The 12,371-nt window shown below is 42.2% G+C and overlaps 2 protein-coding genes across 2 annotated transcripts; both read right to left on the reverse strand.

The window, feature by feature from the left end:
• Nucleotides 1-8,213: 8,213 nt before the first annotated feature.
• Nucleotides 8,214-8,930, reverse strand: EV420DRAFT_1649200 (uncharacterized protein; the record flags this gene model as incomplete). Its single annotated transcript, XM_060478272.1, has 3 exons — nt 8,214-8,426; nt 8,479-8,820; nt 8,874-8,930. The coding sequence occupies 3 exons, from the start codon at nt 8,928-8,930 to the stop codon at nt 8,214-8,216; spliced, it is 612 nt and encodes a 203-aa protein (XP_060324731.1).
• An 816-nt stretch (nt 8,931-9,746) lies between these two features.
• EV420DRAFT_1649201 (uncharacterized protein) lies at nt 9,747-11,966 on the reverse strand (the record flags this gene model as incomplete). The annotated part of the gene is made up of 6 exons (XM_060478273.1): nt 9,747-9,986; nt 10,046-10,119; nt 10,438-10,852; nt 11,548-11,598; nt 11,647-11,838; nt 11,889-11,966. The coding sequence occupies 6 exons, from the start codon at nt 11,964-11,966 to the stop codon at nt 9,747-9,749; spliced, it is 1,050 nt and encodes a 349-aa protein (XP_060324732.1).
• Nucleotides 11,967-12,371: the final 405 nt, after the last annotated feature.

The following is a 12,371-nucleotide window of genomic DNA, read 5'->3' on the forward strand; positions in this document are numbered from 1 at the left end:
CATGATTCCACCAGTGTAATGCTTTATCTGTGAGAAGGAACATGCAGAATACTATTCGGTTGGGGCTTAGCCCATAGTCATTCATGGTGAATTGTTGCAGAAACACCGCAAAATAGTCTTCGCACTGATTGAAGAACCTGTCCACGTCCGCTGATTCTCCTTTGAATTTTTCTGGGACGGCAGCCAACTGGGGTTTGACCAGGGCTCACGGGTTTGTGTTTGCCATGCCAACGATATATGGGGGTGGCGTCGTCGGTGGTTGTACTGGATTTGGTGGTATCGGTATTGCCCCTGGTCTTGGCAGAGATCATAAGGCTGGGTCATGGTGTGGGCTTACTGGTCCCATGGGGATTGGTGCTGTGGGTGGCATTGGTATTGGTACCAGGACAGCTCCTCCGCTTCCCAGGGTATTGGCTCCCATGAAGAGCCAGATTGGATCCACATATCCGGTTCGTTGTAGTATGGAGAGGTGGCTTAGGTCCACCATTTCTCCATCTGTTTCCGGGCTTTGTGGTACCTGGTACTGCTGCCCTGGGTCTATGTAGTCATCTGGGTAAACCTCGTTCCACAGGAGGTTTGTGTGGTACACCGTCTCCCTATACAGTACTTCTGCTCCTTCCGGGGTGGCCTTCTTTTCTCGGAAGTACCTTCCTTGTGGCGATCCATTCCACGATAACTCTTCTTGAATTCTTTCCTGCATCCATCGCAGCATCTCTAGGTATGTCATTACTTCCATCTCGGCCTCAGTAGGCTCCCGAGCTAGATCCTTCCATGAATTCTGGGATCTCATCATCCTCGCTATACTCGCCCTCTCTGTGTTGATGGTCAAGATCGAGGGTGGCCCTCTGCCACGGCTCTCATAGGTTTCTTCACCTTGCGGTGCCCACATTTTGGGTTCTTTCGAACAGTTCGCTGCTTCCAGTGACAATTCGGTTCCAGTTTCATATGATCCTGGCCCACTCCTCAACCCTGAGAATGACATTGTCAAAGTCTGGCCTTTGGGGTCGGTCCCGTACCCATGGGGCAATGAATGGGACTGGAGCAGCAAGGGGGTGTTCTGCTGCGAGCGGATAGATTGTGTAGGGGATGACCAAGGAAGGGGGTTCGATTCCTTCTGCTATGAGCTGGGCATCGGCGAAGTCCTGTACCTGTCTGCATATATCGCAGCTGGCGTCGGCATCGTATGTGGGGCCACACCCATCAAGTTCGGTGGTTGCAGCTCCGGCTCTGTCATCAATAATGACTGGGGTGTCCCAGTCCCTCCTGCTGGGTGCAAAGTACGACCCGAGTTCCAAGACAGTGGGCACCCAGTTGTGAGCTCGATAATGCCAGTGCCAGGTGCTTCCCTCCAAATCGAGTCTCAGTGGAGACCAGTCATTGTGGGGTCCTGGGAGGTTTCTTTCATCCTCACTTGGACTGTCCTCCTCCTGATTTCCTCCTTCTGAATTGCCACTGCTTCCAGCTCCATCTTCAGCCTCTCTTCCCTCTCCCAGATGATATCTAAGTCCTCTTTGATAGAGGCAGTTTCCATTGGAATTGTATCCAGGGAGGGTGGCCGACTGCTCCATGGATGTTGGGGATATGCTTCTGCTTTCCTCTTGCCCTTCTTCTTCCTCTCAAATGGTCTCGAGAGTACGTCTCTCCAGCTGCCTTTGTTGGAGCCATCCTGGCTCATTCTCAATTGAATCGATTGAGCTTTCTGGTGTGGCTGATCCTCCCACATCGGACTCACTGCTCTTGTCGTCTGAGAGGATGATGAAGCAGATCGGAAAATCTTTGCTGGATTCGTCATAAGAGGAGGGAGGGGGTGAGTCCTCTCATTCTCCCTCCTCGATGGTGGTTTCAATGGGGATAGTTTCCCCAGCTCTTTGATGTTCGTAGCCATATAAGAATGCAAGGTAGGCTAGGGCTATAAAGCCTTGTAAGCCAATGAAGTTGGTGATGGTTTGTTCGATAGGGTTCATTCATTTGTCTTCATCAACGTCAACATTGGTGAAGAGTTAAGAAAGTCTTGAACTAATTGTTAGTGACCAATAGAACAAACAAGAACAAACAACTACACGTGACTCACACTTTGGTCAGGCATGTATAAGTTGCTCACAGGTTTGTTCGCAGGGGCATGCACGCTTAGTATTAGAGAGTGAGTTTAGAGTCAAGTTATCAGGTGAATAAACTTTAGTTCGAGACTGAGGTGTAAGACCTGCAGTCGTGCTACTTATATACAGTTTGGTTCATGTCTATGTATAGTACAAGAGTCTGTAGTGGCATGTTGTACACGTGGTACCAGCATGTTTGGGTGCGATCAGGATCAGAGTATTGGCATAGCAGGATTATGAGGAACGTGATAAGATAAGATAGCCATGAGATCATAATAGAATCCAATCCCTGCTTGAGTGGCACTTTTCCAGACTGCTCCTGTGGATGTGAGGTCAGTGTCGAGATGAAAGAGTGCTGTTGCTCATCTCATCTCAAGCATCTTGAGGCAAAGATGCTGGATGTAGACATTGGGTATGAATTGCATGATGTGACTTCATCACTGGTTGGTGTGGTTGGTCACAGATTTGCATCCTCAGTGGCTAGTGCCTCAAACTCGCAAATTGGGGGAGGATAGTGGCCATTGCTAGCAAGGGAAGACTGGGCAAGAGGGCATTCAGGTCAGGGATTAGCCTGTTTGAAGAGGAAAAAACCCATGGGATAGGAATTTGAAGGACATTGGCTAGCTACTACATAGAGATAGCTAGTGGCTCCAGCCAGAAATTCTGGGACATCTCAAGACTATGAGACATTTCTCCTGACCAGTGAAGGTGCAGGAATGACTGATTATTTTGCTTGACACCTTGACAAGAGCAAAATCCCTTGAGCCAGTCTTGAAGTGGCTAGACACTGAACCCCACATGGTGGTGATTCTTGATCAAGGGTCCTCTCCTCAGTTTTTCTTGTTGACATTGAGCCCCAAGGCCCAATAAAGGCCAGTCAGTCTTTTCTCATCTACTTAAGTTTGACCTGTTATTATCTTGTATAGCCAACCTCTGCAGCCACTGATGTTGCCTTCTGCTTTTGGAGATCATTCTCAGCTTGTGTGTGGGCCTACACCTCCTCTTTCTTATTCTTCTCCAGCTCCAAGCTTGCCTTCATCAAAACCTTGCTTCCAATACAGATAAATGTGAGTGCCATGTATTATCATGATTAACTTAAAATTTCACCTCAAATTCAGATCCAAATAGGACACCCAAATGTAAAATTCTAGTCAAACATTAACACTAGTGGAATAGGCTGTACAGAAAACAAAGTAATAGAACAATGCATGCTTGTCACACATGGAAATGCACTGAACTCATCAACACATTTTTTCCTATGCATGCTCAATAATGCAAATGCAACAAATGCATGAATGCATCAGGAAAATGCGAAATTCACTGTGCCCATGCCTCTTCATATCAAGCATCCAAAACTGCAAGCTTATTAGAATGAAGTAACAGCATAGTGGCTAGCTACCCTACATTATTTGTGCTATCTCTGCCAGTTATCACCTACAAAATTATACAAAATCATATGGTATTTACTCGTTTCTGTCATACATGCTGTTCCTAGTGAGCATTAATCACCCAGGAAACATCATTTAGGATGCACTGCATTGAGCATCCACCTGCAAGTCTAGGATGCCCAACCTGCTGCTATCACTCCTGGGCTCCATTGAAAGTACTGTAGTATGAAGTTTGCATTCAAGTTATTTTATCTTCTCTGACCTGGTCAAAGAATCTGAAAATCCTTTTGTGACAAGCCATTTTCACTTTCGCATACCTTTCCATAGCACAAAGTCTATCCATGTAATAAATGGGGAATCTAGTGGTCCCTATAGTCTTCTGAATGGGCACACTGCCCAACTTTGGGACAGCTTGTCCCTTGTATTGGGTCTGGTAAGATTCAGGTGTAGCAATGTGAACAATATATGCCTTTGAGACATAGTGGGTAACTTAATCAAGGTGAATTAAGTATGACCCAGATTCGAATCCCACAAGGGGGGGTTGGAAATAAAATCCCTAACATGACCTACATTTTCATGTTTAAGGCTGAGGGGACTCCCTCCTCCCTCCCCCTCCTACCATATATGGCAGTAATATATCTATAATAGATATGATTTATAATGCTCTCATAATCATTTTGACCACATGAATCTCTCAGGGACTTAAGCAGTAACACCGTAACTTTTCACAAGGTGAAAAACAGACTACAAATGTATGTGTGAGCTAAATATCTTCATTTTAAATGTAGATGCTATTATTTCATGCTAATGGCACCCATCAGACCCCCAAAATGCCTATATATGGTAGGTGAGGTTTTGTGTTTAAGGTTACTACCCCTCCCCCCCCTCCCTCCTACCCCTGTCTGGGATTTTATTTCCAACCCCCCCTTGGAATCCCACTGGAGGAATAACAAGCATAGTGTTGGGTTACTTTTATTCCTTCCATTGTGCTCAAGTTCACATCTGAATTACCATTTCATTTTTGTTGGGATTTGGCAATCTGGCATCATGCCAAGTTTGCTTACTAAGATAGAAGTCAGGAGAAAAGCATGGAAAGTTCTAGTAAAATAGTATTTAGTATAAAAGTAGGTACTATAGAGTAGATCCTCATGTGTTTGCAGAGCTCAGCCAAGTGCAATACTATTGGCTTGCTACCATGCATGTGACCCTGGGAACAAACTGATACCCTGTTTTCCAACAATTTTAATTTTCAACAGCATAACCATGAGTACAGGGCACAGTGAATTCTGCGTTATCCACATGCATGGATGCATTGCCTTGTGTTTGCATTTGAATGCATGTGTTTCCTGAAAAGGCAGTTGCATTGAAATGCATTTACATTTGCGTGCATGACATCCTTGCGTTTCACCTGCAGACATGTCATGGCATGACATAACCCAGTCCCTTATGCCATGGCAGAAGCCTGCCAACTTGAGATCTTGTTAGAATTTGGATCACTATTCTTAGATGTCAGAGCTTGCATGAATATTCTTGTTTATTCTTCCCATATTCCCTGGATGCACTCCTTTATCAGTGATACAGTGATACATTCTATTACATTCTATGTATTCTGTTAGTATAAAAGCCTTGTAGTTAGTAGACCATGGCTAACCCAATTGCTATGAACATTAGTTCAAGTTTCTGCCTACTTGTGAACCCTGAGTTCTTACACAGATCTTGCCTCAAAAATTTCATGGGTATCCTCATAAGTCTCAATGATGTACTTGAAAGATGTCTCCCTAATGACTTAAATGAACAGAAAAGAATTAGGCATGCAATAGCCACCTGGCTCCTAGAAGCTGATTCCGATTCCATAAAAATCATTGCCGACCTGCTAGGTGGAGCTGCAGACAATCAGAGAGCAATGATTCTCACTTGTAGACACTAGAATACTGTCCTGCTTCTTGTCACAGGAGCTGTAGCCCCATAGGTAATGGAATGCTTCGATGGCACTATTAAACCATTGTTATGAATATTGATTGGGATTTTAAGACAATTTTAAGGTAATTCATAGTAAAAGATATACAAAATAACTCAATATGAGGTTACAGTAGGATGAAAAGCATGTTGTGCAAGTTCAACTCCAGTGAAATGCAAATGTGATGAGTATGTCACACTTGCGTTCAAACCTTGTAATGCATGCGTTTTTGTCTCTTGACATGCGTGAGCTGCCTCTGCATTTGTGTGAATATTTAAATGCTTGCGAGAATGTTCAAAATGCATGCGTAAATTAAGTTAATGTGTGCATTAATGATTCAGACACAACCATCGTGAAGTTGATGTATTGTGTTCATAGAATGGGACTTGGGTTAGACCTGCAGTCAATTAATTGTGTATCTGGGGCACTCTGTATGTGACATATTTTATGTATGTTGCACTTTAAACAGCTGAATTACCTCTATTAAGTATATATAACATTGTTCTGACATACTATGCTCATCTGAAAATTAAAATATATTCAAAGGACTCAAAAACATTAAATAGCCCTCGCATTTGTAGACAATGGCATACAAATGACACTATATACATCCAATGATGGAAACACAAATGAACTCACTTGAAATGAAAATTAACGCAAAAAAACACAAGCAAATGCAGAATTCTCCTCGCCCATGAGTACAGGATAAAAAGAAAGAACGAGAACCTGAGACCCAAATGGTATATCTTCAAAAGCATAAAGGATTTTTGTGGCCTTTTCTTTTATATCTATTTCTGTGTCATGGCGAAGATGCAGTAGAAAGCAACTGTCTGAGAAGGAAGGGTCAGAAATTAGACAAGTATCAGGCCACATAATAAAAGCCTGATAACCTCCATGGCAGACGAGGATGTGGAAATGGAAGCCTGACCTTTATTTCTTCAAGGTGCATTAGTTTGCCACAGAAGAAAAAGATCCACTTTCTTTCACCAGTTTAGTCATTCCAATGCTAACAGTTAGTGCCAAAGGATTATGTTTTTATATCCCACGAGGAGGGTGACCAACCCTGGAAATATCTGCATCATAATCTAAACTATGCTCAACATGTTCTACTACTTTCTCTCGACAGGATTCATGCTGTGACATCCTCAAGTTTGTGTGATTCTGCTTCTCGATGCTGGTGCATGGCGCACAACCTGAACCTATCTAATTTTTCAACCTACTGCTTGTCTCTTTTCAATGTCAAGTTGTGGAAGGACAGATATTCCAAGCAAGAGGATGTATGATTTCCAGTGGCTTGAGCAAGAAGAAAAAAAAAACTTCATATATGAGCCATTTGTTTTGGTGTGCAAGAAATAGGTAGTTAACTGCAAGAGAGAAAAATGACATCATCAATTATGATCGACATTCAAACTGATAATAGGCATATTGGATGGTACATCATGAAGGACATGCATGTTGACTCCAGCTGAAAAACTGTAAACTAATCCTAAAAGCGATCCTCCCAAGTTCTTCATCCTAATCCAACGTGGTTCGGTGATTGAGCATACCTCACGAACATGGATAGAGACAGCAGCGATGAAGGTTTTGTTAACTGAGATGGATATGTGCTGCTTGCCAAGAACAAAGTTTGTGTGCATCAGAGGATATTTTGCTACTGAAGATTGGGGGAGTACAGTATGAGCAACTTGTGCCTTGCAGAGCAATGAGGATGGGGAGCAAGAAGCAGGTATGCTCTGCTAAGGATGTGTGTGGTCGGTAGTTCTCCAGTGAGGAACTGGTTCATGTAGAGGCTGATGCAGCTGGCACAGATGATGAGGATAGTAGATGGAGCGAGGACAGATTGTACTGTGGATGGAACAGATGAATAAGCATGATTAGAACAGCTAGGGGATGATCATCAAGGTAGCCACGCTTGCCAGTCTTCCATGTCTTGTCAGACATTCTGCATCCAGAACTTTTTCGATTTTTTTTAGAATAAATAGCTGAAAATCCCAAAATCAGCTGAGATGCCATAAAATTGATTACCTCTAGAGAGTCCAAGAATTAAATCAGACTCTGTTATAATTTCAATGACATTAAAGTCTGATTTAAATCAAGTAGGGAATAGTACCGGTCTAAGATTTAAATTGATTTAGAGAATACTCATCAAAAATTTAAATTAATTTTAAAGCTATCCTAGGAAATGACTGAATGAGAATTTTTTTGATTTATAACAATCAGTAACCAATTTTTATGGATTTAAATAGTGGCTGGAGAGGTGACAACTGGTGAATTTTAATCAATTTTAATAACTAGAAAATTTCTGGATTTTAAAAGAATTGGAGAATTCCAGATACAATTCTAGACCCACCAAGCCTCCCAAGGTGGGTCAGAAACAAACTAGTAGCTAAGTCATTGCAATTATATAAGCCAGTAGGAGAAATGAAATAAATATTTTACTTTACACAGACCAAGAATTGAACCAGCAACTTCTATAATAAAATTACAAATACAAATTCAACTAGATAATATAACCAGTATACTATGAGATCTATATATATTTATGTTCATCAGGTTAATATAATACTATCATCCCCACCTCACTATACAAATGTAGTCAACCCACAAATATGATTTCTTTTGTTTTAGGCTTGAGAAAGTAGGAAAACCAGCCCAATGACATCATATTGAACTATGCTAACAGATCATCACAACAGCTAAACTAAGTAGGGCCAGCTGCACCATATTCAAAATCTTCCTCAACTATCTCATCTAAATCATTATCTGCTGCATTCATGATGGGGGTGGGGGATTGTACATCACCACCTCTAGAGCAAAGCTTCTGACCACCTGAACCTCAGGGAGCTTCAACAACATTACTGTTGGCAGACACTCCAGCTCCTGCTCCATGACCTTTAGTACCGCTGCCTTGAGATCCTTTCCCTCAAACACCTCCACAAGTAGATTTTTTGCCTCCTCCTCAACCTCGATCTTGGGCTGGTTTGGCTACAGACACATGGGTGGATAGATCTTCTGAGATGACTGGCATCTACAAAACCTTGCTGATGGCAATGGTGTCAGTGATGGTATCAGTGATGGCAGGGGATTCATTGTCAGATATTTCCACATAGCCTGGCTCCGAAGAGGATGAATTAGTAGTGCCCACAATATTGGCATGTGGGAGCAGCATCAACATCGCCAATAGCATCACTATTGCTGACCAATCATCATCATCAATTGAGATGTTGACTTCAGTTTGGTGGTCCAACTCTGGCTCCTGTAAAGCCCAAAGCATTTCTTCTTCAGCATCATTGGATTCTTCTCCAGCATCAGTGATGATGAATCCTACTTGATGTGCCCCAGGTGAAAAGAGGTGTTTATTGAAAAGGTCGAAAGTTTGCTATGTTGAATCAAGATCAAGGGTTGACTCAATCATTCAGATGTAGAAGTCACAGTTGTGGCAGTATGGAATACTGATTCTCTCTCCTTCAGGCTGAAACAATGGGTCATGTGATAGGAGGTATCAAGCCTAAATATGTATGTCATCAGTTATGGTGCAGCTGGATGATATTTGAGACATAAGAGATCACCACTATAGCTGATCCTGCAACAGCTCCAGCCATGATGTGTGTGAAACCCCAAAGGTCCCCATGTGTACCCTTCATTTTTTTATTGGAATGAAGTGATGTTTCACCATGTAAAGTTATACTAAGGATCTGCCATACAATATTGATAAAAGCGCTGTACTAAAGATGAAATTGTCATCATACCTTGATAAGCGCTGGAGCTTGAAAAACTGTATGGTTTGGCATTTTGCCTTGAATAACTGAATGCAAGGCTATAGGACTCTGCTCGTATCATCTCCTTGCTGCATCAAATCCAAGGAGTTTCAAACACTGCTCATCGGTGCTTTGATCATATCCAGGAATGAAGGTAGTGTGAGGGATTGGGACATCTGCAAAAATGGAAGCTGCTGAACGTTTTGCATGGAGAGTAAGGGTTGTCCTCATTGAAGAAGCAGCCACTTTCATCTGAAGCCATAGTCATTAATATCAACAGAAAGGACACACCGGGAAAGAAACACACCAAATTTTTTACCTCACTATAATTGTACTTGAGCATGTTGTGAAATTTTTTGGGGACCTCCTTGTAAAGAGCATCAACAATGCGCAGGAGAGAGATTCATTCTTCAACTCTTCCCTTCTTGATCTTGAGATTCTGCACAGCATTTTGATCATTGCATTTCGTCTTGTTGAGGTCCACGAGTTCCCAACAAAGTTGAGACAGTTCTTCTAAGGTTTTTTCTTTTGGATAACCAAAAACATGCTATTTCTCCCACCACAAATGGCAAAACACAATGAGAGCACCACCGCAATGCCACAATTTTCTCTTATCTGCTTTGGAGAGAATACTCTTCTCAGTATCTGCATCATCCACAGAGGATACACTTTTGACTGATTCAGAGGGGGTCGAGTCAGAGATCAACTGAGGACCAGTCTTGCCTGCCTGGAGGGTCCTGTTTTTGGCAGTGAGTGTCTGGTTTTGAAGCTCGAGAATTTTCACTCTCTGTTCCAATGAGTGTATTAGTTACTAACCCATTCCAATACAAAATTTAAAAGTTGTACCTTTTCCAGTTCCTCCATGGAGATATTTTGAGCAATGGCAGAGTTACTGGATGCTTGAGACATTTTGCAAAGTGCTGGAAAAGGTGGATGTAGCAAAAAAAAAAAGGGTTAACAAATATCAACAAATTAAAGTCAAAACAGACAGATGGGAGCAAGATTTAGCCTCACATGAAACACTAACAACTAAGCTATAGTGCATTCTTTCTATTCACATTCATAGATGATTATTAACATGTCTAAATTGCAGTTCTAAAATGTCTGTGAAGATGATAAAAAAGATTTGAGTAAAGAATTGCTAGGTCTCAATGCAGTTTGAATCACATACCTGGCTAAGAGATTTTCCATCATATGGAACTTATCATTATTCAACCACTTAAATGAAGAATACTTACACAAGGAATGCTCAATGACAAATATGTTAAACTTCATTTGTTCTTGCTGCATGGTTGGTATTTCCTGCAAGAGATATTCATAGACATATTGGAGTGATGATGCAATCTCGTTTTCATTTGACCAGGGCAAATTCAGAAGACAAAGGCCCTTGATACCACTGGAATTGATTGTTAGAATGACCTTGGCCATTTCTGCGGGTGTTGGAATGGTTGCCAACCCTGCAATTGCATAGTCTGATGCAATCAGATATGCCTGTAAAGGACCAATCTCTGGAAAGACCTTGATCCAGTGATGTTCCTTGTCCCAGCCTTGGACTTTGCTATTTCTGAAGTGATTCCAGAGATCAAGGAAAGGTGTGGGTTCTGCTGCAGTCAGAAACGAGTTGTGGTTGGAATTAGAGGCAGCTTTCCAGTACTGTGATGTGTTGGCAGATGTTCACTTGCTACTGGGCCATTTGCTGTAGGCCTTTTTATTGCAGAAATACTGTTCTCCTCAGTGCTGCAGCGATCCATAGCAAATTGCATTCCAGGCATCTTCATCAGCAAAAAAAAACAGGATTATTATGGTCTTCCAAATACACTGTACAATGGAGGATTCCTCAACATACAAGCATGCTAAAAAATCCTGCTGGTGTTTGCAAGTTATCAGAATCCCAGTGACCACCAGACTGTTGAGACCAGAGATGGCTACTGGCAAGATCTCAGAAAATGCTCCACATATCTGTATTGGCACTGACATAGTCAATAAAGTTGCAAGCAGCAGCAGTGAGCTCCAGAGTCTCATTGAAAGGTGAATGAGGCTCTGATGATCCATCAAGAAGGGGATACAGCAGCTCAAACATCAGTTTAAGTCATTTGATATCACTGTGAGTTCCAGCACTAGGAGCATTTGAAGGTGGGAGTTGAGAACAAGCTAGTGGTGATGATGGGCCTTGGAGAGAGCCATTTGTGCTAGAGGAAGCACTTGCAGATCCCGGCATTGTTGATATTCTGGGAGTTTGGGAGAATGGTAGTAATGAACCATCGACTAGTCTATCACAACGAGGTGTTCTTTGCTGAGATATCAAATATATAAGTGATCTTAGCTTGAGAAAATAGAAGACTGCTTACCAGGATTGCAGTCAGATTAGCTTGGTTGGGTGCACCAGAAACACTGGCAATCTGTCATAGCAACGACCTCTCAGTGCTATCTTCATTATATACAGCTACATTCTTGAGTTTTGACTGCAGATCCTCCATTCTCAAGGAGGTTGATATATCAAACTTCCGAAGATCAATTAAAGTGGCCTCAGCACCAAGCTGATCAATGAAGAACTGCATGACTTGTGCACTCTTGTATGATGCATCTTGGCCCAAACCTAGCCATTGTGACATAAGATCATGACAGACATCGATAATAGCCTGACTAGTTGGGTCAATGCAGGGAATTCAGGGCCAGAAATTAGCTATACATTCCTGAGGCCAGTCATGGAGGTAATCTGTTGTGCATATGCTTTGGCCTCAGTTTGTTGTAAGAAGGGAGGAGACATGGTGAAAAAGTTTGCACAGAGGATTGAAGAAGTCATTGTGAGATTCCCAAGCATTGTTCAACAGTTTATCCACACAGCCCCACAGCACCATTTTAGATAGTTGTTCTTGCTGTCAATAAACAATTTTTGCTCGATAAGCAAGAACATGTTGATGGTTGCTGCCAGCTCAACAAGATAAGAGCCTGTGAAGGAGCAAAAATGATGACTCTTTCGACTCCCCAGCATAAAGCAAATCTTCAATGAAGCTGGCATTGGAATATTTGATGTCAAAGTAGGAATTGAGCTGGGCACTGGTGGGAGCTTCAACCTTTGCAAGTATCAATTCCAAGTCTTCTCGGTCAAAAACATGCATTGCTAATATACTATAAGCTTGTGCTAGTAGCTTAGGATATAAGCTTATGATCA

Source organism: Desarmillaria tabescens (assembly GCF_030435595.1).
Source record: "Desarmillaria tabescens strain CCBAS 213 chromosome Unknown EV420scaffold_58, whole genome shotgun sequence".
In the NCBI taxonomy this organism is placed as follows: Eukaryota; Fungi; Basidiomycota; class Agaricomycetes; order Agaricales; family Physalacriaceae; genus Desarmillaria; species Desarmillaria tabescens.